The sequence below is a fragment of the Augochlora pura genome, chromosome 3, assembly GCF_028453695.1.
Source record: "Augochlora pura isolate Apur16 chromosome 3, APUR_v2.2.1, whole genome shotgun sequence".
Taxonomy (NCBI): Eukaryota; Metazoa; Arthropoda; class Insecta; order Hymenoptera; family Halictidae; genus Augochlora; species Augochlora pura.
In genome coordinates, this window is record NC_135774.1 from 11142957 (window position 1) to 11169164 (window position 26208).

The 26208-nt window shown below is 38.1% G+C and overlaps 1 protein-coding gene across 5 annotated transcripts; it reads right to left on the reverse strand.

Moving 5' to 3' along the window:
- Positions 1-238: 238 nt before the first annotated feature.
- Positions 239-26159, reverse strand: LOC144468021 (uncharacterized). Of its 5 annotated transcripts, none has more exons than XM_078177127.1 (21): positions 26019-26159; positions 19195-19353; positions 18897-19106; positions 16543-16744; positions 12399-12559; positions 12128-12256; positions 11862-12038; positions 11322-11558; positions 10391-10957; positions 8969-9178; positions 8064-8227; positions 7287-7434; positions 6871-6985; positions 2920-2979; positions 2720-2841; positions 2370-2513; positions 2085-2289; positions 1737-1885; positions 1450-1665; positions 766-867; positions 239-686 (listed from the first exon to the last, which is right to left on the reverse strand). In XM_078177127.1, the coding sequence occupies exons 1-21, from the start codon at positions 26034-26036 to the stop codon at positions 603-605; spliced, it is 3579 nt and encodes a 1192-aa protein (XP_078033253.1). In that variant the 5' UTR covers positions 26037-26159; the 3' UTR covers positions 239-602. The 5 variants fall into 5 exon arrangements, 2 of the variants coding, with proteins under 2 accessions (XP_078033253.1, XP_078033252.1); XM_078177126.1 differs by lacking the exon at positions 26019-26159 and adding an exon at positions 22335-22543 and having other exon boundaries at positions 240-686; XR_013493754.1 differs by lacking the exons at positions 239-686; positions 766-867; positions 1450-1665; ... (1 more) ...; positions 2085-2289; positions 2370-2513 and adding an exon at positions 3954-5616 and having other exon boundaries at positions 2764-2841.
- Positions 26160-26208: the final 49 nt, after the last annotated feature.

Consider the following 26208-nt stretch of genomic DNA (forward strand, 5'->3'; position numbering starts at 1 on the left):
TAGTAGCTATCCCGATAAATAATCTTACTTTCGTAGCAGATATACTTTGTACACTTTACAATCTTCGCCTAGATTTCGTTTGGTTTGTTCTTTTACCGTGAATCAACGAGCACACAACGTACCCGAAGGCGAGTTGAGGATCCGCGACCATTGTGTCGACGACGTGAAGAGAGTGGACAGACGAGGATCAGAACGCAAAGCTATACATGTATATGCAAAGGAAACGTGTACGCAAGAATACCTCTTTTTTTGTTTTGTTTATTTAGTATTTCTATCGCTAACACTGTATTATATATATATACACATTATGCGACGTCGGTACGTTATACAAAACCATCGTCTCTTTATCTTTTTGTTTATCCTTTTTACACGGGGTTACGGAGAGTAGCTTCCAGCTGTTCCTTGTACCAGACGTATCTTGAGAAACGAAGTCCAATGGTAGTCATAATACACAGAATAAAGTGGCACATTGTCGCATTCATGTCGAATTTCATGCGTCTCCCTGTTAACCGAATTGTACGTCGATCTAGAGTATTCGTTCGATCGGAAATGCGCGTTTAAACAAAATGACCGAAACACGGGTCAGCATCGTCCGGTTGCGTCTACTTCAGCAGACTTTCCTCTTCTTCTTGAAGCCTCTCGATCTCGGACTTATTCATGAAGTAGTAGGAAGGTTGTCGTGATTTCTGATACGAAAATTATTATTATGATTATTCTGTTATAGTCGTTTCATGGTCTAGATAGAACACTAATCAAATTAATTACCAGATCTTTGACGGTGCGTTTTGCACCCGCCTTGGTCAGAATGTTGCTCAACCGTTCGACCGTTTCCAGGCCCATCGCGTAATGTAAAGCGGTTCTCTCCAACTGGAAAACAGAGAACGCTTTTCTCAAATGTGTACCGAATTTGTAAGGAACAATAGCAAATATTTTTATAACATCTATGTCTTTCGTCGATATTGTGTTTTATCACCGCAATTGTATTTGATACTTTGAATGCATAAAATTTGAACTTTGCACATCAATCTTTAAAATCTTTCCGTAATCACGATATTTCGATTCGTGAAAATGGCGTTAAATATTTAAGGTGAATTGTGTTTCTATATATTAAATGTGGATTGATACCTGCAACGTCGAGTTAGAAGATTGTTGCAGGTAGCCCAATTTGTCTAAGTGACGATTTCGTAACAGTGATTTTCATTCAATTTGAATATTTTTATTTATTATTCAATATTCAATATTTTTATTTATATGTTAATTATTTCTTTCGTGTGATCACTAATGTAAACAGTTTTTGTGAGCGCGAGTGTGAACAAGAAAAGGACAAATTTTGAGCAGCAAGCAGAGGTCGAATTTTCTACCATTACTGTAAGTATGAATTTTACTGTAACTTTTTAATATTGCACGAATGTTTAACATTGCATGGGGATTTATAATAATGATACTTACGTTATCTCCGATTCGCAGAGTTTCTGGATACATTTTGGCAATGAATTCGACGAGTTCCTCGTTCTCGCGAAGAACAGCGATGTGAAGGGCGCATCTGCTCATTGGATTCTTCCCCATCGCTAACAGCTTTCCACCCCCATTGTTTCTATGCAGCAACTCCTTCGCCCTTTCAATATTGCCAGTTCGAATTTCGTGATGCACTTCCTCGCGTTGTGCCTGCAAAACATCCGATTTATCAATGGATGTATTGTTCGGTTATAAACCTAGTAGAAAGTTTGATATCTTGCCTCGTAATTTGGTATGGACTGCAGAAACTGCACTGTTGCATCTCGTCCTCGTTCAGCCGCGATTTCCACGATATTCACACCTCCGTCTTCAACGTCCAAAATGTGGTCGTATCCTTCCAGTAACAGCTCCACTAGTTTTTCAGTTTCACCTGTGTTTAAGAATGTATTAGGACAGAAGCAAAATGAGAAAAATGATCAAAAACAAATCTTTAATGTTAGTACATCGTGTCACGTATTGTGCATTACTATATTCTGGAGAAAAAGATTGCAATATTTTACAAGTCTTCAAAAAGTGGACATTAATACTAACAACATAATTAGCGTTAGCGTTAATTTCCAATTTCTCACCTCTGGCTGCCAAGTAGGCTACGTAACGGTTGATTTCCTCCACGTTTTCTCTGATATTTGCCAATTCGGCGACATCTCTTGCAGTCCTGTATAGTTCGTCTCTAAATCCAATATTGACTTGGCTTTCCTGGAGGAGATGGAACAGTCCATCCTTGGAGTAAGAACGAATCGCTGCGAAATGGACGACGCTCTGCCCGTGTTCATCCTAGAAAAATAAACGATTCTCAAAATAGCACAAAATATTTAGTATCATCGAAGAAACGAAATGATTCGTGATGAACGTACTCTGTTAGGGTTGCTGAAAGCTGATTCCGGCACGTCAGAGCCTGGACTCTGCGGATAACCAGCATCGTCGTCAGGATTCTCACTTTCACCATCTTCTACTACTACCCCTTCTTCGCGTTCGGGGATAATCAAAACGTTTGCCTCCTAAACAAATGTTTAAATCGTATTAATAAATTATCAGTAAACTGTAGATCTTGCAAATCAGAATTTCATATAATTTTGTACAAAATTTCTATAATTTTAGTAACATGTTTAAATTCTTTGAACGCGCTTAAAGTGTTGAATTTTACTTAATCATTTTCTCAAATTCTTTAATATCGAAATGAACCATAGTGAATTATTATCTCTACCTGTTCTTCGTCCTTCGTTTTATTGGCGAAGTTGTATAAATACGTCGCCAGATAAGTGACCGGATCTTTCGGCCGCGCGTTAGCAACTTCCGTTAAGCCTTTCAGCAATGGATCGCCGAGAGCTAATCGAATAATTCGCATGAAACATTGTTATCTTCCCGTATAATTTCAAATTTTAGTTCAAATCTGCGTATACTTACACGATGCCAAGTATCGACCCTCCTCTTCTCTAAATATCGGTATTTCCAGTTGCTGATCGTCTGGAAACAACAATAAACCTTGTAAACGGCTGCATGGTATTTTACGTTGTTCTTCGATTCATTCATTGAATTTATATGCACCCGAATTCTGGTATCAAAACATTTCAGTGATTCTCAGCGGTTGACATAGAAGCGTCAGACAAACGGTAAACGGAAATCAACAAACTTAAAATACATGCGGAACGACACAGTGCAGGCTTCTCATTCTAAAAATAGTGTAAACTTACACAAAATGCTTTGCTTTACTCACACAAGATGATACACGGTTTGCACGAGCACATATACACACACACTGATGTCACAAAGATCAGTCAGTCTCGAGCAGGTACACAAAAGTACCCATTAAACGAAATTAGTCCTGTAACTGATGATCAAAAGATGATGATCCTGGATGACGATCTAAGAAATTCTAACAAGTAAGAAGACACGAAAGTACTTCGATGCGAAGTGCTTTTATTTTCTGAGAGAGGAAACAGATCCCACAAAAGCGAAGAATCTTCCCTCCAGTTACGGTGACTGTTCACAAAACTCGATTTATTCGTTTGTATAATTATCACTTGTATATGGCAAAAGTGAGTAGCTCCGATTTAAAACAGTGAATAATTTAAACTTACTAAAATGATTAAAGAAAGAGAAAAACTTGCGATTGGCTTCCTATGTCTAATCATCAGTTACAGAACAGCCCGTATAAAGATGCACGCGTCATAGTAACCGATAGAGATATTCATTGTTCGGAACATCGAGTTGGAAAGACATGTGCTACGCAATCTCTGTTTCTGTGAACATCGAACTCGTGCGTGACACATAAATAAGCTCTGATATGAACTCTCTCCCGAAACACTGCGACGGTGGAACAATAAATTTGAACAGATCCATCTTACACACAATTCACGTAAGCATGGTGGTCGTGCTACGGCGTACACCGAAGCGTCGCCGACGATTGCAGGATCAACTGATGCTGGCTTGTTACTAACCTAATTAATACTCCAGCGTTCCACTCAGACGTTAATTCGGTTCGACTTAGATCGTGTCGCGATGCACGAGAAATAGAGAGTAACGTTCACGCACATCTTTCCAACGCTCCTCCCCCCTCCTATCATCTAGGTAAATGAATTGGCAGTAAAACGTATATTTATATTGGCTCAAGAGTTATCACAGACTGTTGCCTCGTGTAAGCGTAATTTATACCAATATCAAAAAATCAAAAGTATAATTAAAAACATGGTTCCCCCCTCGTCGATCGGTTCGAGTCCGGTCAATTCTGAAAACGTTTCGCGCTGCTACGTTTCCGGAATATTCCCGCGAGTAGATTCGCGATTTTCATGGAGTTGTTGATCCCCACTTCTTTCTCCAACGCCAGGATGTTCGACACCGCCCTGGCAAAGTCCTGCAGCGTCTGGATCTCGGTGATGCTCAAGGACTGCTGGTTGCAGACCTTGACAGTGTCGTGTCTCGGCGTCTCGCAAATGTTCAGTCCTCGCACCACACACAAATGCTTCAAATGTTCGTACTCCTTCGACAGCTCTGGGAATCGTATGATCATGTTGAACTTCAGCGTGTTACCGACAGCACTGGGCCTCGAACTAAGGAAGCCTAATTTCTTGTCTCTTCTAAACTCCAGAGCTTCGTCGAATATCACCATGATCTTCGCCAGCCTCACGTAGGCACGGCCTATCAAGCCAGGCCTGTTATCACCGGTTCTGCAAATGATTCTCAGATGGTCCTGGACGTTCACCCAGGCGGCTACGTCGCCTGCCGAAGCCACGTAGACACCTCTACCGTAGGGCCAATGCCTGCCGTGAAGTCGTTTCTCGTCGTGCAGATTGAAGTCGGTAATCGGTAGCAGTAATCCGGCTGCTGCCAGTTGAGCTCTTATCGGACTCGGTTGATCCAGGATCTCGTTCAGAGTGAAATAGGTCCCCGGCTCATCCTCGCTGCTACCTTCAGCCATTATTCCCGATATATCCGGACTCATAAGTTCGGAGGTGATGGCACGCTCCACGTCCTCCAACTGGTTCACGGTCAGGGTCAACGGGAAAGTGTACTTCTCCAAGTTCCTGCAGCATTCTATCGTTGCGGCTTGAATGTACTTTGCTGGGACGTCGAGGTCGTAGGTCTCTATAGAAGCTATGGTTGCGTCGTCGATATTGTCGATCGTCTCTATTCTATCGTCGTCGTCCGGTAGGAAGAACCTTGGCAGAGGGTGATCGGGCAGGTCGCCGCTGGCTGTCACGCAATGGATGTCCCTGATCAAAGGGTCGAAGAACTCCATGAAGACGGTGTAGCTCTCGTAATCCGGAGCCACGACCGACACCGCGTCGTTTTCTTCGGAGTAGTTGCTGATGGTCGAGTAGGAAGTACTGACCATGCTGCCGCCGTTCGAGGTGCCGTGCTTCTTTAAAGCGGGCCAGATCACATCAAACAGGTTGTGGTCCATGCGTGTCACACGGTGCTTGATACGATCGAATACGGGCCGTTTCAGGCAACGGTTGATCAGTGTACCAGAATTCCCCGCCGATTTCAGTCCGGGATAGTAGTACTTTGAGCCGGCCAGGAGCCGGAAACACCGCTCCAAGGTAGCTAGGGTCTCCGGCTCGGTTATGTCTCGCCGAGCTGAGACCGTGTCGCCTCCAGGAACTGTACGCCTCGAGCAATGGGAACACCGGGTGTCCGGGAGGTAGACGATCAGCGAAACGTGAAAGGCCGAGGATTCGTTAATCAAGAGGTTTCTGATGGCGTTATGGTGGGTCGGGACTGACAAGGTTTGTTACAACTGATCACAGAGGATGGAAGTTCGGCGACATTTTTAGATCTAACGGTGTCTTATTTTTTGACGATACCAGCAGGTTACTGTTGTTCGATAGCTACTGGGTGGTTTGTGCAGTGGCTCTGAGAGAAGACTACGATTTTTGGCATTTCTAGCTACTGAGAATAGTTTTGACAATGTATACAGGTGCTGTACAAGAAGTGGTCAAGATGTCTTTTGATCAACTTTCAGGTTCAGGAATATTTAATTCAATTAGAAAGGATTTACTGTACTCAGTAGTTCTTTCATTCAAGGATGACGTTATTTAGAGAATCCTATAATCTTTTGAAAATTGACACTATCTCCGAAAAATATTTCACTATTCCATCGTCGAGTAGTCAATTTAATTCCTTTCCTCTGCGGAACACTTGTTCTACATACATACTAATTAAACTACTATCCTATATCGAAGGTGATAACTTTTCCACTGTTAGCATAGCTACGAAGGTGAAGCTATGAAATGTTATGAACATTTCAAGATGTCCACATGACAGTTCATAGTCGACGGAGAGTGACATAGAAAGGTGACTATTAGATGGATCAGTGTGGTGGGGGTGTGGGATCTATACATCGTGTGTATACAAACGCATCCGTAGCCCATAAGCTGCTAGTTCATCGTCTCTGAAGTGAGCGATACAATTATTTGATAAAATAAAAGAAATTCTCTTCAGATATCATTAAACTAAGAGCGACAGCTTTAGATCCAAATAGTCGCCAAACTTTTCTCGACATTTACTTCCGATAATCGTGCCTCGGTGCATGAAGAATTTGAGAAAATTAAGGAAAACTCTTTGGGTTGCACAAAATCTTCGAAATCTTCCAAAATATCGGATTAATTACTCTGTTCGCATAATTGTTTGAAAAGGTTTGCCATGTGATCGTTATATTTCGTGACCGTGTGGTAATTTTACGCGGGGATAAAAGTGAAGAAGCAACGTGATCGTACTAGAAATATAATTGGAACTTGAGTACATGGTTTCAAAAGAAAGATATGCAGTGATCATGTTGATGGTGCTCTGAACGATCATCGTACAGTATTGTCTGGTGTTAATGGTGCTTCTAGGTGTCACGTTTGAATGAGGTACCTTTGTCAGTCAACATTTCGTCGGCGAGGCTCTCGTTCGCTCCAAAATCACGGAGCAATGATTTATGCGAGAATTCTGATTGATCTTGTTTGTAATAGTCAGCCTTTTGCCCGAACTACGTAATCAAAACGAATAAATTTGCTAACGTAACAACATTTCTCTTTCAACCCCTTTCTCGCGTTTTCTCTTTAAATAACTTAACGCGTCGTATTAAACTTTACTCCATCTTTCAAATTTTTAGTCTATTAAATAATTAATATACTCTATTATAAATCGAATAATAATTATTTGATTATTTCGTATAATTGGTGCGACAAAGTATGAATTGTTGGAAACTGAATGTGTTCAAGTTCAGATAAGAATTTTTCATTTCGCGTGTATTGTTAGTAAATGATTTATAAAAGTATTTTACTTACGTTGTCTTGCACTTGAGGATTGGCACCTAAATGCAGCAGAAGGTTGTAGTAATGGCCGTTGTCTGCGAGTGTTGCCGCATAGTGCAAGGGCGTTCGGCCATCTAGATCGATCGCGTTTGTGGTTTCTGGAAACCTGCCTGCCAGATACCTAAAGGAAACGTGAAACATTAATAGAATAAACGTGAATCGATGGAACTTGATCGGAGCTTGTCACGCTGACGCGGCTTCTTCCCCTTTGTTCTTCTAGGCTCCTAGAGAAGTAACTTATAAAATCAATATAAACGAGCAAAACGTAATTTGCTAATAGTGCATATCACGAATGAATTCCCTAGATAAGCAATAAAATAAAAACCACATTTGTACTTGTTGAAGCAGAGTGCATGAATTGTACATTAAAAACGGGCTGTTCTGAAACAACAATTTATGAACTTAAGATATATTAGTTTCATTTTCACTATAACTATCAATATGTATTTTGTTATTAGTATAATTTTAAACAGAAGAAAGAGTAAAAGAATTAAAGAGCATCGATACAATGTTTTTAATCTATTATAATTATTAAAGACAGATCATTTTTACTTTATATAAAAATCCGAATCTCAGTTATAGTTTATGGTTTTACAAAATGTAATTAGTATCCATCTCAAAGAATATGATCGGTTAGATTTCTAGGGAGAATTGTCTTGAAATAATTAATAAAAATTCAACTGTTGTTCTATGTTCCAAGGAGTAAAAAGTATTTTCTTACAATTGATCTGCAAAATCTGTTCTTGGTACCTGATGATAGTGGTATTTCCAAATATAACTGCAACGTGAAGCGGTGTAGATCCACGCGGAGACGATCCGTCTCTGGCAACTGCAAATTTACGACGATCCAATGCGCTTTGTAAATCTCTCAGATTTCCTTCCCTGGCTGCCATGTGCACGGCATGAATTTTACCCTAGAGGAATGAAACAATTATTTAACACTTTCTTGATTTTGTAACTACATCTAAAACCTTGTACGTCATTCTTTACAATTAAGCGAATTTTTTAAAATACACAAACACAAAATGTGAATACATAATAGGCGACATTGATTTTCTACATATATGTTGTACGAAGAAATGACGGGAAATGCAGAAAAATGAGCAGTACAACGTAAAAACAAATATAAAAGTATATTTTAAATATTTATGAGATAATCTAGAACAATTAATCTTGTCTAAAGTAGATAAATATCTTTGAAATAACGATACATTTTTGTACAATAGAATGCCAGACTAAACAGATAATCTGCTTCAATTATTTATGCTACTGCGCATGAATCCCGTACCTACAAACCACGCCGAACATATAATGTTTGCATGTTAACTAAATCTTTGTTCATTATTATATTTAGCATTAATTTATTTGGCCAATTTAAAATAAAGAAATAACGATTTCATTTATTTTTTCGAGATTTATCTTACATGAGTTGATATTATTCTTATGTTCAAATAATGGTCTGTAATAAATTACTTCGGATAGTTACTTTTTATTTTTATTTAAAATAAAATTTGTCTAATTCTGCATATAGATGGGTAACAATTATCTGAATTGTAATTTGTCGCGAATTGTGCGTTGAAATGAATTGCGACGCTTAGACGAAGGTGACGAGGTACGTAAAAAGATTTGCCCAGCAAACGAATAGAACGTAATACCATGTACGATGGGACACGATCGATGAATGCCTGGAGTTCAGGATTCCTGGAGTGTCTGCCAACGAGTCTTCTGCCCTCGCCGTTGAGGACCAACGTCGCCAATTGCTCCATGTTTCCGTTCTCCAGCAGCTTCTCGATCTCCGGGTCCGCCGACATGCTTGCCTCGTTCACTTCTGCGTCCGGAAGTTCCTCGTGCTCGCCGGCGATCACCTGCCGATCATGTACAGGTGGGAAACCATGCGCACGTGCCAATCAATAGTGAAAATATTAATCGCACGTGGCAATCTACGAAATCGATCGACGCGGTGTGTTCGTTTCTCTCTGTGCCTACATTGCGTGTCGATGCGTGTGTGTGTGCGCGTCTTGTTCGGTCGTTCTCCGATCGATCGGGTCACGTGACGGATCTAACGCATTCCTCTAATCGCTTTTAGCGTCCACGTCGTATTCGGGCGGAGTTGGGCAATCTAATTAAAAAATCTCACGTTCACGTGCAAAGGACGAAGCTATCGTCGAGTGAATTTCGTTGCAACAATTCCGAATACGTCCACGATTGCCGCATGAAGTTTATTTCGTTTCTGTAAGCTCGAATGTCGTTTAGTAACAGAACAGGCGGTAAAAGAAACATCGAGAAAAGTTAATCCGGTGGAAATGAAATAGAAAAAAATCGATGGAGAAAGTAAAACGCGTGTAACCGTTCTAAAAGCCACCTACGTGTTCATGGGACTGTTCAAACGTCACATAACAGAGGTCTTTCGTTCAGTCATTTATTTATTGATATATTTGTGCGTCACAAAGAACATACTGCATAATATTCGATGGTTTCACAACGACAGTCATCCTGGTACACTTGTTACCTTTGTTAATCGCTCGTCGGATTAGAATCGACGCGTTGGTAGTTCAGTTCCCTACTACTTTCACATTATCGTTAAGAAGGAACATCACGTTGAGAGCATTAATAATCTATGGAAATGTTTCTATACGAGGAAGCAGTCGATTTTTTATGAATAAATAATAGCAATACTTACATATATTGATCATCGAACGACTAAATAAGATTGAAAAAGTATATCAAGAAAATATAAAAAAAAAATTGAAATAAGAAAATTATCATTATCTTCATTATTATTCCTTTTACGGCTAATCTTCAAAATCCTTAATTACTTCTATTTTAAGGGACTTACGCCATATAATTTATATAATAACTGATGTACAAAATATTTCCACAGACATCTTAATTTGGACCTGACTGGTCTATAAAATGGTCGCTGACGTCGCGCGTTCCTTCTTAACTTACATATACATCGACAACATGACGTACCTATTTGCTCCACGGTTTAATTTTCCCTGTATAATAATGAGTGTGCGTGCCAGCCGACCGAGTTCCTGAAACTGGACTCGTTTTAAGTGTTATGACGACCGTACCTGGTCTTCGTCGTTTGCTGGATCATCGACCCCGGAGTCACCCGTGCTCGGCTCGTTTCTCTCTTCCTTGTTCTCGTCCTCTTGTTCCACGTCATCCGGTTTAGCTTCCGCGTCGTCCTCTTTGGCTTCTTCACCCTCGGGCTCTGCATTTTCTACTTCCTCTTCCGCGTCCTCTTTAGCCTCCTCTTCAACGGCAGGTTCTTCCTCTTTGGCCTCTTCTTCAGCGGCAGGCTCCTCTTCCTCTTTGGCCTCTTCTTCAGCGGCAGGCTCCTCTTCCTCTTTGGCCTCCTCCGCTTCCTCTGCTGGCGCACCTGTTACCACATCATCGTCCGAGGACTTTTCTTCTGCTTCCTCAGGTTTCCCTTCAGCCTCTTCCGCTTGTTCTTCGTTTGCCTCTTCTCCCTCGCCGGCTTCCTCTGCACCTTCTGCAGCTTCGGCGTTCTCTTCGTTCTCACCTGCCTCTCCGTCCTCTGCCGCTTCCTCAGCTTGCTCCGCACCTTCTTCTGTGTTCGCTTCTTCGACGTTTTCTGTATCCTCTTCTTTTTGCTCGCCGTCTCCTCGTTTTATCTGTTTTCGTAATGATTCGTTAATTTTTCATAATTAAATCTTGTTTCGTGTACTTTCTGACGATATTTGATCATGAACAATGTAAAGCTTTAAGTAATTAGATGGTAAAGGTGTTTTTGCAACAACAAGAACTAATAACTAGACTGTAGAACTTAATATTGAATTCAAATTTTGTTGAATCGTTTTTAAAGAACAGGAGTTAGATCAGAATGTATTTCGTCTCTCAATGATTTTAATAAGTTGAGGACAATATACGATATCTCTTAAATTATTTTGTAAGTTTGTTACTTGATTTGAAGTGTAACTTGTGGATTGATGTAATTCCGCTACAATAAGAGATGTATTTAAAGTAATTTCATAATACCTGTTCCATGGATCTACTGTATTTTTTCGACGCAGATTCGGCACTGCCAAATGCACTGTCGATATCCGCACTGACAGCCTTCTTCATTCCTCTTGGAACTTCAGCTTCCAAGATCCTCCAGTCCCAATGTTTAGGATACGACGTTCCGGAAACACGTGGTGCTTCCGGTATAACTGTTAAGAGTGTTTGATCTATATCCGAAGGTCGGTTCTTGTAGAAAGCTGCAGCCTTTGATCTCTGATCGAGGAAGGCATTAGTTAATAAAATCTTGTAACCGATTAAATTAGCGTTGAAAATAGAAATATTAAAATTACAAATACTACTAAGAAATATTTGAGAAAACGACTTACAGTTTACAAAACTAAAATGTATAAACAATATAAAGAAATGCGTTCAATAATATTTTACTTTCACGTTAAATCATTGCTCCTGGCATTTGCAAAAACGGAATTATTTTAATCGTTGCATTATCTTTCATTTTTAATTCCAACTACTTTCGATATTCGTGAAATCACTTTCCCATTGATATTGTTCGCTCACATTGTCCAATTTGCTTTCGTCGGCCCCATACTCCGTTAACAAATTATACAAATCATCATCTTTCACCGACGCTGCATAATGCAACGCCGTCTTGCCGTCGTTGTCCTGCGCTTCCACGACGGAAGGATACGTCGTCAGAATCTCTCGGGCTATTTCCGTAAAACCCAATCCAGCAGCCTGTCGTATCGACAACATGTTATTAATTCATGTTCATTGAACATTATTTGAATCGTCGTAACTTTTAACGTCGTAATTTTTGGATGTACCTTGTGCAGGGCATTCAAACCATTGCAATCTTTGCTACAAAGAACAATGGGCGAAGTGGAGTCTATTTTCTTCCGAAGATCTTCTATGTCGTTTTGCACTGTTGCTGTGTGAACCTCTTTTACGGTACCCTATAGAAAATATTAGAAACATTATTTTATTTGTCAAGGATTTCAATTCGCGTTCTCTATATCTGTGATTTAAATATTTTTAAATGACGGATTTTTAATTTACAGTAAATTTTGAAGCAATCTTAAAAGGGAATATACAAACCATGATAAAGGGCACAGCTTCCAAGAACCTTTTCACTCGCGGGTTGTTGCTGGTCTCCCTGCGCAATTTGTTTCCATGTCCTTCCCATAAAACCTGCTGTAGTTTGCCGATATTTCGATTGTGGATCCATATTCTAATATTAGAAGGCTTGACGTCCAGGGCTGGAAAATCAACATTAGTTCCTTGAGTTAATATTTCTTCAAATAATTCCACACTAGTTGATGCTCCTTTTCAAAATGTTGGCAGAACATGAAAATTATATTAAGACCACCATAATAAGCGTCCGCTTTGTAAATAATATTTAATGACGATCGCGAAACGTTTCTTGGATTTTTACACAACTGGAATATTTTACGTTCACGAAACATTGATATGAAAATTCAAGCAATGCAAATTATGTTATCTTTGCGTCAGTATTGATTTCATGGAAACGAGAAAGTTGAGGCGTGGGATGGCGCATAATGTTATTATTATTATTTAAACGAATCAGATGTTTACGTGATCCGGCTCATGAATTACGTACAACGTTTGCGGCCTCCATTTCTTGTGGTATGACTGGTCCTGTTAAGAATTTACCAGCAACCAGATTTGTAACCGTACATCGCGTGTCAAAGCATGTAATAAATATTTTAGATATCCAAAGGAATCCTTCCGCCAGTAAATATCGATTTTCTGCGGAATGCTTCTATGGTTCGAGCACTGGCAGAACGAAAACATATCGACCCTTTGAGAAATCGCATTTTTTGAAAACAAAGAAAAATTAAGGATTAAACGAAGAAGGTTAAAGTTAATATTAAAGTTAATAACTCCTAAAAACCACGACATATTCATCTACAGTTTAAATATGAAACATTCACGTGCTTTACTGTAGATCTGTGGATAAATCAATCGTAAAGTTTCACTTTTGCATAATTGACAATCAAGGAACATTATTTCGAATAATACCGTCATTTTGAAAAGATTTCGACTTCAAGATAATGGAACACATGACCGAAAGCTACAAATACAATTATAATTTTTCGTTCAGCTGCGAAAGAAATGTATTTACCTATTCTTATAAGTTGGCGGGCTGTTTCGCCCTTACGAAAGTTACTGTTCCCATTTAATACGCTATTTATCAAATGAGACTGACGTGATCCGATTTCACAGTAATATCCGTCGCGGGGAATATATTTTCGATCGCGTAGTCGGTAACGAATTATTTACTGCAGGAAATATGTAGGCACCGCACGAATGACACGTGGCAACGTAATGTTTATTTCGTCGCGGATTGCGTGATCGACGGTGGATTAATAAATTTTTTAGAAGCAGGCCGGGTGCACGGACCTCGTCACTTCACTGACACGTTTCGAGCCGGCACACGGCGTTTACGTCGTCGTGCTTTCTTAGTAAATAGATCAATCAATGTAGGCGGAAATTCCGGGCGCATTATAGCAGATACACCGACTTCGTGCGCCAGGCAAAATGCCGGACGCTTATGACAATTTCATGCCACTTCGAGGTCTGTCAATTTAACGAAACTTCCAACTTTCAATAATTCGATGGCCACGCGCCTCAATGACGGCACACTTTTCGTCCAATTACCCTCTATTTCGACTCGTCGTGAAAGAGAGGAATCACGTTGTCTAGTCATTTCATTAGCCGACATCGACGTACACTGTGTATACTGTCAAAGGTCCTTCTGTTGCATGCTATTTTTAGCTGACCGGTGACACGAAGCGGTCTTACAATAGGAAAACGTGATAATAATAACGATTTTATTGTGTAAAATTAAATGTAACAATATGGACAAACTCTTTAGGCTTAGAACATAATTGTCATACAGCACAATTGTTATACAAATTACTGTAATTTTCACAATCATCGGCGATAAATCTAATGAGCAGTAATAGTGGCATTGTCTCATAAAAATAACAAAATTAAATTCATTTAGGTTTTGTCTAGTTTTTATTACACAGTTTGGTCTCATAATGTAATTTATTTAAGCATTCCTCATAAAAGAGTCTTAGTATTATATGATATTATATAATGTTCTATAGAGGTTAGAATATAGTATAAGATGCTTACACTATGTGAGATTCGATTATAGATTCTAGGAAAATAAACGACAGAATCACGTACATTATCGATGCATGAGACACTGAAACCAACCATCTTAATTGTCAATCACATGTCTCGATCACATGGATGGGTTCCAAGAACAGGAAATAGCAATAATCATGCTCTGTGGAACTTTTCGCAGATGAACAATAGACACGTCGCACAGCCATCATTGATTTACTACGTACACTTTCCTAAAGTTTTGCGGAACTCTTGTTCATAATTTTCTTCGAACTACTAAAAGCATTAACCTTTAAATGGTAAACAGCAAATCACTATGACAATGCAGGTATTCAGGAAGTATGCGGGGTATAATCGAAGAAACGGAAATGTTTACGACCAACAGAACTTTCCAATTTCCTTCGGAGAATTGCAAAATTCAGTTTGAACCGTGCAAACTGTGCTGGTTTGTGTAATGACGATCGGGAAGCAATCATCGTTTCCGATAATTTTCCTCAATTTTCTTGTACGAAAACATGAAAAGTGTCGAATCCATGTCGAAATTAGAAACATGCGATGGTAGAGATGATTTCGCATGATTCGTCCATCATGGTAATTCAATATTTCCAATTTTTACAATGGAAATTAGATATCGTTTCCTCACTGTGCCAAATGTCTATTAGATTGTTCATACTTTTTGGCGCATCCAGAAAAATAATAAAGAAAAAGTAAGAAATGTTTTCTCATCGAATTTTGTTTGATAAATACGAAGGTGCAGAACTAAAGTTAATCGGAAGTAAATTACGAGAACAATTAGGAAACTCGTTCGATGTGAGCAAACGTGATTTTTACGTCGTTTTAACGCTATTAACAGTTTGGAAAATTATAGTATCCGACTGTTCCTTCGTAATCCCCGTTTAATCGACTAGCGCATGACATCCTATCGATTCCCGCAGTTTTCCTTGCCTTAGAAACTTCGGTTCTTATTGATTTTGACCGGTTATTACAGGTGGATTCCATAGGGTATAAGTCAAGGAATCTACATCCAAGCCAGGCGGGGAATGAACGAAACGCAGCTTTTTACAAGGTTGCCGGGAATCCATTTATCGAGTCGGCCCTAATCGATCCGACCGTCCGGTTAATACATGGTAGTGGATGATCGAACCCGATTAAATCCAGAATCATTAATCACGTCGAGGTAAAATGTAGCCAACTCGGCCGTTATCTCAGACCGCTTTCAAATCTCGACGAAGACGCATCTGTTAAAAGTCAATCGCGAATGTCCACAGTTTCCAGCCTTAGAGACAGCTGGCTTTATAAAAAGCTATTGTAAAAGTTTTCAAGAACAGTGGCTATTTTAAGATTTACATTATAAGGTCAAAAACTGACAGTCGAAGTAAATGTTGCAACGTTATTTATAAAATATTTGTTCTATTTCAGTGTTTAAATTTTAAATGATTTTACTTGTGATAGATGAATCATGTTATAATTGCTGGTTTAATTATATTGTCAATAAAAAAATAGACTGTGTTTATTTATTAGAATTATTATTATTCTATAAAACTTGAAATATTGGGTTTAATAATATCGATGCTTTTATGCATTTATAAAAATAAATGAGTACAAGAAAATTGAAACAGAGGACAGGTTAAAAGAATTTAAGTATACTTATAATTAAGGTCACATTTTTATGAATTAATTGTTAAGGATTCATCTATTTTTGGTGATAATTTTACGTATCAATGATCTCTCACTATGATTATCTACTATGTGTTTAGAAAGTTCCTGTCTGATTAAACACAGTCCGTATCTCCTAGCGAGATCACCATGTTCAATAAAGCAATTCTAAATCTGTCAATGCCATAATGACATTAGTTATATTATTACTTCACATAAACTATATTCTCTAATTAATATGAAAACTTTCATATCGTCTGGACAAAATAAAGAATAATAAATTATTCATATCTGATTTGGTATGCTTTAGACGTTACTGTCACGGACGAAGATAAATGACTCTTCCGATGCAATAAGTATATGTAAAAATCTATTTGCAATGTACAATTGTCTAATCCATGCAAAATGATATGAGAAAATCACTCACGCTCTTTGGCACTGCTGGTTTTTCGCCGGTGCATGCTCTCCGTTTCCGGTAGTTCGATCTCCGAGCTGTTTTCCAGATAGTAAGCAGCTGGGTTGCCCTTTTTGTCGCAGATACTTGCGTCGCAACCACCCTCTATGAGAACATCCCAAATTGCATCCGGATCCTTGCAAGCTGCACAATAATGTAACGCTGTCCTCCCTTCCTAAAGACGCGATGGACAAAACATAATAATTTATTGAAGACTGTTACATCAAAATTCCATTCGAAATGCGAGAAGGGAAATGAGATTCTGCTTCATTAAAATTTAATTCAGTGGTGGCAAAAATATTAAGTCATTACAAAATGTTACTTAATCTATTTATTCAATTAGTACAATTTTGTTCCTATTATTGGGGACTTCCTATTAGTTAAATATTTTTTTGTGGTTACTTTGCGCAAGCTTTAAAAAATTTGGTACAAGTGATTTTATAAAAGTTTGGCATATAAAGCTACTTTGACAAGCAGCAGATCTATTATTAATGTACATTGTTTCATCGCGAATAAACTTAAAGGTTCACCAAGGATCAAAATATCATACACTAAATTAGGGTATTAACATAAGAGGATAATGATTGGGGAATTTCATGCAAAATTTAATGCTGAACAGCAGAAACGTTTCAAGAATTAAAAAATGACTCAAGGAAAATAATTAAAAATAAAATAAATATTTATGATAGTTGCTGTACTCGTCTATTTTGCCTAAAAATGTGCAGCCTACTGACAACAATTTATATCAATTTCCCACGATTCTAACATCGCAAAATCGTCGAATTATTGAAAGTTAAAAATCAAAATGAAGTCAAGGCTTCCCTAACACGATTAATTCCTTTATTATATTTTATTATAATAACGCAACGTACATACAACTATCTGGAAGCAGCGTTATAAAGGCAACCATTTTAAAACATGACACTAAAGAATCACTGTCGCGGTTCTAGCAGTGTCAGATCGAAACCATACGTGAGGAGAGTTTATTTAAGAAAAACGATGACTACTTGCCGCGACTAGAAATCGAGTTGCTACCAAGACGCCGCTGCCAGGTTCATGGGGGTGGTAAAAATTACGTCGCCGTTGTAGAGTATGTGTTTGGAGGGAACAGCCGAGTGAACGGTATCGACGACAGTTGAATGGCGAATGTATAGAAGCCGGATCGGGATCGTGGGTGGGGAACAAAGGGGTGAGAAGCACCCTTTAACGTATCCGAGGCGCTGCCTGCGTGCGCCCGGGCACGAACTCGGATGACTGCAGGGAAGAACAGGTGGTTTACACTTTGTTATTAGCCGGGTCACGCGATGCGGGCAAGGCGACCGTCGTCCTCGTCGTCGTAGCGAAGGAAAAATGGCTTTTCGATTATTCAGGAACCGGGTATCTCGCGAGAAGCGCAAACGCCATCGTCACGATATCCCCAGACACAGGATCGGTCGATCCACGCGGCGAAAGTAGGCGAAACTCTGTTTAACTGATCGCGATCCGTTTATTCTTACGTCTTCCGTTCATTCCCATTTTCTTTTCTTGTCCTTCTTTCCCGATTTTTTTTTTCAGGTTAATTGTGACACGCGCAACGGGGTTAGCTCTTCGCGTGAAGTTAAATGGGGACACCGGTACGTTTAACTCCGCTGCCGCTTTCGATCGGATCTGTCTGACCCGAAACTGTTACACTACTTTTTAATCACTCTTCCTATCTACACGGTAACGCCGAATCTGTTACAGCCGTCAAAATGATCGGTTTCGCATTTATTTTATTTTCAAATTATTGGTATTATGAAGACACTTTCGTAGAAAATAATTCAATAAATTTCTTGAATTACCGTGCCTTAATGGCGACTAATTGTTATTCTTGTAAAGCATTGCACATTAGTTAATTTCAGTGTTCAGTAGGTTTAGTAATAAAAAAATTAGAGATTATAATATTTATCGTTGACAAGTGATTCCATTATGTTGCTTTAGTAACCTTGTTGAATTCTGGGGATTTTAGCTACAGAGGGGAACTCTTCGGTTTGGATAGTTGGATGTACCTCCCATTAAATTATATGAAAGAAATTGTGTATAATTAGAATTGATAAATAATTGATATTGATGGATATTACTAAATGTTTGACATTTTCTATGCAAACGAAGTTTTTCAGTTTGGATAATTGGATATACATCCACTTAAATAATAGGAACACAAATATACACAGTAGAGTGTATTATACATAATAGATTAGTATTTTAATTTATTCATGATCCTGACAATTAATTGTAACTTTGATAACGTTAAATTGACACTAGGACGTTTTGATGTTTAGTATGTAAATTAATGTATAAAAACTTACCCTGTCTCTCTGCTGCACAGTGATAGGATAATTCTGCACGAGCCACTCGACGATGTCTTGTTGGTCGTGGTAAACAGCTTTGTGAAGTAATGGCCTCCCAGTTGGATCCTTCGCGATCGCCAACTTCTTTTTGGGTTCCTCCGCGATGAGTCTTTGCGTCTCTGCTAGGGAACCTCGGGCAACTGCCTCGTGCACTTGAGAGATTTTCGTCTGAATAATGCAGTAATCAGAATTGCAAGAGGCAATATGATTTTTGTCGATGATTGATGAATTCGATTATATCTGATTCAGTACTAACCAAGTAATTTGGGAGTCCTTTAAGGAAGACGCGAGTTCTGAGGTCCGGCGACTGTTCACCTAACAGGCGAGCTCCGCGTCCTTCGAGAACAACATTCTCCAGCTTCTCGAATTCACCGCGTTGCAGCCACGATTTTATCAGTGTCGGGTTCATCTGCGACTGCAAGCATTTTATTACTATTTGATCAAAAGGACTTTATTTATATTTCACGATCTTTAAATCCAGAAGCAATTTTTTTTTCATTTTTATCGTTTTTCTACAAAAACTTTTGAAAATTTGTTATTTCATAAAGATTTCGATTAAAGAGTAATGAGAGTAATTAATATAAAACATTTAATATATTCGAAAACACTAGTGCAACTTATTAAGGTATTTTACTACAGGAGCTTCTGTACTCTGCAATGAATTTTGGGAAAATTAAATTAGATATTTTCAAACAAGACTGAATTTTTACGTGGTGACTGCGTCAAAGTTAGATCATTGTTAATAAATCGTGAATTTGATGAACGTTGAACAAAAATGACTAGATGGAATAAAAAACATTGCAATTTCTCAGTTCAGAAAGGAATTGTTAATTAACTGCTACCGTTTACAATAGCTTCGGGGAATATTTCACACAAGGAGTTTAATTACTAGTTATTATCACCTGGAACTCAAATTATCCAGTAATGACCTTTGCTATGAAGGAACATTAACATAGATCTCGAGCGCAGTAGTAAGTATCGGAAGCAATTACTCTAATTAAACGGTCATAGCACTCGCGACGAGAAAAATTAGACAATGATTGTATCGTCTTATTTAGAATTCATGCTTGCTGTTGTACGATTCGAGCTTTCGTGAAACGACCGTATAGAAATCGTCACGGTTGTTTGTTACGCGGCTGCGAGAAAACGTAAACAGAATGACCGATTACGCGATTACTTAAGCCTTAAAGCGTATACGTATAATCGCCTCTGTGATTCAGCGCGGCGACAGATCGGCGCGATTTCACTGGGGCTTCACTTTTTCTATTGCAAAAACAGTCGGTGAATTCCCCAGTTTGTGGGTCGCGTGTTAAGTCAAATGTAACGCAAAACAATGTCATAAGCATAAACGATGATACGTCGCGATGGGCCTCGTGCTTTATTTAAGTCGCGATATTCGTACGAAGAAAGAATGCGTAACGAGTCGATCGTTTACATGGAAATCGTGAAATTTTCACCGAAAGTTTATCGAACATGTTGTTTCGATGGTTTTGTGAAATGGTTGACGTACGCGATACTGAAATTCATTATAGATCTCTCATGTGATAACTAAAGCACACGAGGATGATAAGGATTACAACTTTGATTATTGCAGTAATACAAGGTCGCATAATGCAATATAACGTAATACAATGTCGAGCAACGTAACGTAATGTAATACAGTATAATATAATATGACGTTATGCTATCTAACATAATATATTATAATGTAATGCAACGTAAACTAATATAACAGTGATCGCTAATAGCTCCAAAACTAACGCAATGAATATTTAAAAAATGGAATTCATTCATTATTTTAACATTAATAATATTTGAACAGCGCAACAGCTATTTTTTCACTTATCATTTTATCTGAATATCTAGACCCATTGACAATGCAGAAAATGATAGCAATCTGACGTTATTTAAGATACGCTTGTGACGTGCGGTGAATATCGACGCTGGAAGTTCGGTGAACGATTAAGTAGAAATGCGGCGATTATACATTTATTTGTTTGATTTTTGTGTAAATATTTGCTACCTTGTGACGCTTAAAACTTTCCCAGGGTTTCTTTAAATTATTTATTATCCTGATAAAAATGTATGATACTTGGAAACTTAGTCTTAACTGACGCGGCATACAATAGTAACCAATAGTTATCGATTAGTACAGCAACATTGTAATAATGGAACCATTTTTCTGCACGTCATGCTCTAAATTATGCCACGATTATCTTTACCAAGAAAGAACAAGCTAATAACGATAACATCGGAGCTTACAATTATATTATTCCTACTTTTTTCAAATGTTTATAGATCGTTATTTGAATTACTGATTACTAGAATACTAATGGATACTGATTACTAGTGGAACAATAATAGAGTGAGACAATTAATCGATAACGCGTACAATAAGGATTACAAATACTGTAAAACACAGTGTATGTACTATGAAACTGTTAAAAAAAATACTTAAAAGCAAATAGGAAAGTGTCCTTGCGAAAGGAAGCCAAGGAGAATCAAAGGAGAAATAAAGGGGCTACAGAGGTTGATAGATACGACTGCCAACAAAGCGATACTATGCATATCTGCAACTTAATTCGTACGTCAATAACCAGTCATACACTATTAATTTTCCTTTCACATTTTTTGTTTTATTCCCGCAAAATCACTTTCAATTATTTCACGTCGCAACAAAAGTTTCTTCAAATTAAAAAATTGCGGCAGGGCAGATTGCATCGTCCTATAAAAATGACGAATTTCTATTAAAAGTCGTAGAAGACGAAATATAACAAACACAAGCGTTGTATATATTTCTTTTAATTTTCGGCAACTTACAATACAAAAGACTAACGATTGCAATTTTATTTTTCTATTCCATCTTCCAAAAATATCAAGAAATTAGCATCGCTTATAGGACGATCCGGTCAATTATAGTATAAAATAAAAATCTTTCAACTACTGAAAATTATACGACCATGTATTCATTTCTATTAATTATTCATTTTAATTTATGCATTACATGATCTCTTCTTGCACCAGATTTTCAAAACGAATCCAATAAAATCGTCCCAGTTACATGAACATCTAGCCACTGATTTCTTTACTTCACCATCCGAAACAATGATGAAATCGGCACAATCCGCTCGGCGTTCCGGCAGATCGTTTAGAAATCTACACTCGCGTACTCAGCGTTACATTCTTTACGCGGCGGCTGTTTAATAAAATATGAAATCGATACATAACGAGTGCATGAATGTAAATGTCGTTGCAGTGCTGGCGAAGCGTGGTGCATAGGAAACCGGCGAAGGAAAACCGTGTGTGCATGTGTGTGCATCGTGCGTCCGAGCGATCTCCGATCCCGCCGGTGGTGCGGTTCGACGTTTGCGATTCGTCCTCGAGGCGCGTCGTTACCTGTGCGGTTTTCGGGTTCACGGTACTGTTATCATAGCGGACTGGTAATAGGGAGTGTGCATCGTTGCGAAACGTGAAACGAGAACGAACCAAACGCGGCGATGTCTGGTTTGCGACGGGCGGTGCGCGACACGAGGAAGGGTCCCGCGTCGAATGAAGTCGATGCCGGAGCGTCGCGACGCCACCTACGGGTCTCTTTTTTTTCCGTAGACACCGCACCGGGTCATCGGAACTGGACACCGGCAAGAATGAGGAAGCGATAGACCGGCTTCGTTTTTCCCCTGGGCTAGCGCAAACAAACAAAATCGATCGCTCGGCTCGGAGAAGGGCGCGAGAAATGATCGACGTCACCATCGATCCGAAGTTTCTGAAAGTTCACAGTGACGTTTGTCCTGTGCAATGTGATACCTCATCTGGACACATTTCAAATCATATTATTTGAAATAATATTTCAAGTAATATGCTATTTATAATATGCTATATGCTATATTGCGTGATATATAGTTATTTGATTTTATAATCATTTGAAATTATTATAAAGTCAAATTTAATGTTCCAAGCTGATTTGCAATTTTCACGAGACAAACTCTTTTCGTTGATCATTATTTGCAGGATTATATTTTTTTATCGATATGAAATAAAGAACCGGAATCGAAGAATTAAGTGTGCAAGGTTAAAGCAGCACGCCGAGAAAGAAAAAACAGTGATTGGAAAGGAATCATGGAAAGGCTATGAAAACATGGTGAATCCTTGAATATCACAGTCACTCGGACTGTAAAACACGCGCGAGGCCGGTCGAGCCACGTGAACCTTCCCGAGGTGAACCCCGGTGGATCGGACTATTTGCGCGTAATGAAGAAATTCTGTATAGCGTGTCAATACGCGAAACACCAGCCGATGTTTATTTAAAATATAGCCAAAGTCGAACGACGAGGACGTTTTATGTCAATTCGCGGAACAACGTGACACTGTGCACTAATCTTTTGCCAATAAATCAAGCGTGATATCATTAGGAAATAATTAGCGAAATTGCTGAACATTCGTGCGAGTCGGATTAGGCAAGAATTTTTTATTGCAGAGAAGAATTTATTGAAAGAATAACGATATTAAATGTTATTTAAGAAACAGAAGAATTTATTGAAAATGTTACTTAAGAAATAAATAAATTTATTTTAAATATCAGGCCGTAGTCGGGAAGTAGAAGACTTTATTTAAGGAAGAATAAATCGTTTGAAATTAAGAGACATGACTAAAATGATTTCTATAGGAGGATTAATTTAAGAAATAAAATACTTACCAAATTTTTCGGAAATGTTTTCAATTTTTTTATTTATTCTGTCGAACAGAAATATTGATATCGATAATCAGGTAAGATATTAGTGGAAGCAAGAAATGGAAGGTAAAAATCCAATCATCGACTTATAATTAGATAAACATTAGAATATGTTTTACGATGGAAACGATGCTTGGTTTTGAATAGTTCGACACCTTGTTGAAAGATCGATTAGAGTGATTTTATAAAAACCGGGAAATACTTGCCGCATTATGCAAGCAAACATGATTGTTCCAGCTCTGACATAACAAAGGGGCACGCGGCATCTTATAAGTGAAATAATTATTCGAATCGGTTCGTATTTCAATATATGCACATATATTTCCCGTTGCTTGTGGAAATGTGAGCGTGCTTAGTTACGGAACCGTATCTGTGTGCGTGTCATTGACACAGGGGAATCCCGGCACGTGTTTTTTTTCGATTCTAGATGCCTGCAGGCGATTATTTCGTTAGTCGTTTACCTCTTTTACTGTGCTTAACCTGTTGACATACTGGTGGCACACAAAGCAATCGCAGAAATTGCGTGGAATCAAAGCAATTTATTTAATAAAGCAGATACTGGCCTGTTCTCATTTACAACGTTAATAGGTCTTTCAATCGTTTAATGAAACGATTGAATTTTATTCGATCGAAGCAATGTATTAGGGCAAAACAAGTCTTGGCGAATTATAATTAACGACACTAATTACTCTATCAATTCTCTCGGGTTGCCCCAGATCATAAACTAAAATACATTTAATCTATCAGTGCAGGGTTTATTCTAAGCGCAGATAATTAAAACGTAGATTTTGCGGCAATCTAAATATTAATTGAGAACAGTAACCATTTCGTCAATTTTCTTTGATTTGTTTAAAAATTCTTAAAAGAGATTTTAATGTGTAAATCATATTTTTTAAGAAAATAGAAAATGTGTAAACAATGTTAGATTTTCTCAATTAACATTTTCAGTCTTATATGTATATTTCAGTGTCTTCAATTTCATAGCAACATTTGCATTTAGGATCGCTTATGCTATTCATACGAAGAAGTGGTACATTACGATGAAATGATCTGATCTTATACGATTCATGGTAACTATAAAGTCTGCAGAATAATTACCGTAATGATGCCATGGTTTATTACCCTCTTAATAAAATGAATGGAAGTATTACTTTTGTTTCGTAACGCTAGAACTTTAATTAAGTTCTAAGAATCATCATACTTAATAACTTTTTTAATTGTTTTATTTTATATCTTTTTATTTGATTTATTGTGTTAATATCGGTATTGGTATAAATCTAATTATGTATTTGTGTGCGTGTGACGATTGTAACGCAATTTCGGCTTGTGTTACGTCATTCTGAACGCTTAACATTGATCTATTGTTTGAAAATCGATCCGTTGACAGCGTAAGATCTAGTTTCGACCGTGTAAACTCGGTATTTCATTGAAGCAACGACACATCGACCGCGTTACAACGATTTTCGCCGGTCTGTAATTTACCGGGAAACGTGTACAGTCGTCGGGGAAAACTTCGCTTAAATACCCTCCATCAAAGTGATTTAATCGTCGACGGTTTAACTCGGAATCGCGATCGCGTAGATCTCTCATCGTCTATCGAAACGATAGCAATTTCCACAGCGTAACGCAAACCGAAAATTTCGAATCGGGAACATCATTAAACACGAACCGATAACAATGGGATCAATTAGCAGATAAAGAATACGGTGTTTCTTTTTGACGAGAAAGACTGATTAATTGCATGATTCATCCATTACTGAAATAAGCATCTAATAATAATCATACGTGTAATCAAAGCGAAAGGCTAATCAGCTATTGAGTCAAGCGTAAGGTTAAAAATTAAATTAGGTACAAGGTCACCAAACAATATGATTTCAGTTCGATGAACAAGAAAGATAGACGAATTATAGGTAGAATATCTTTTACACCGAAAAACTCTATTTTATTATGTATAAGATATTTACGTATCTATTCATCATCTAATTCATTCACAGTCAATATAATCTTTATGACTAAAATTATGAAATTATGTAATTATGAAATATTTTATTGCCATACTTGTCGAGTATCATTAGTGATTCCAAATATGTTGATGAATGCATCATTAAAAAATGTTATCAATTTATGCGATATTCTAATAGCTAGGAAACATTAAACGAATAGTATTCAACGTCGGTCATTGACAATTATAGTTCTTAGTTCATTATAATTTCTAAACGCCGCCTATAGTGCTTGTACTTTTCGTATAGTTAAAAAAGAGATCGGAAACAGTACGGCGTCGAATACTAAAATTAGTGACACTTGACATACAAACGTAATGAAACACTTATGAATATTGAAGATCAACAAACCATTTTTAGATTATCCATGTTGCGTCGGCTTTCTCGTTAGTCCCATAATCGACGGTCGGCTAATGCATCCTTCGCATTTTATAATTAATATTACCGATTATGATGAAAACGTTCACGGTTAAGCATAAAGGCTACGACGTCTTTCGTTCGACTGAGGACGCGTACTTTTCCACGTGTCCCGAACACATGT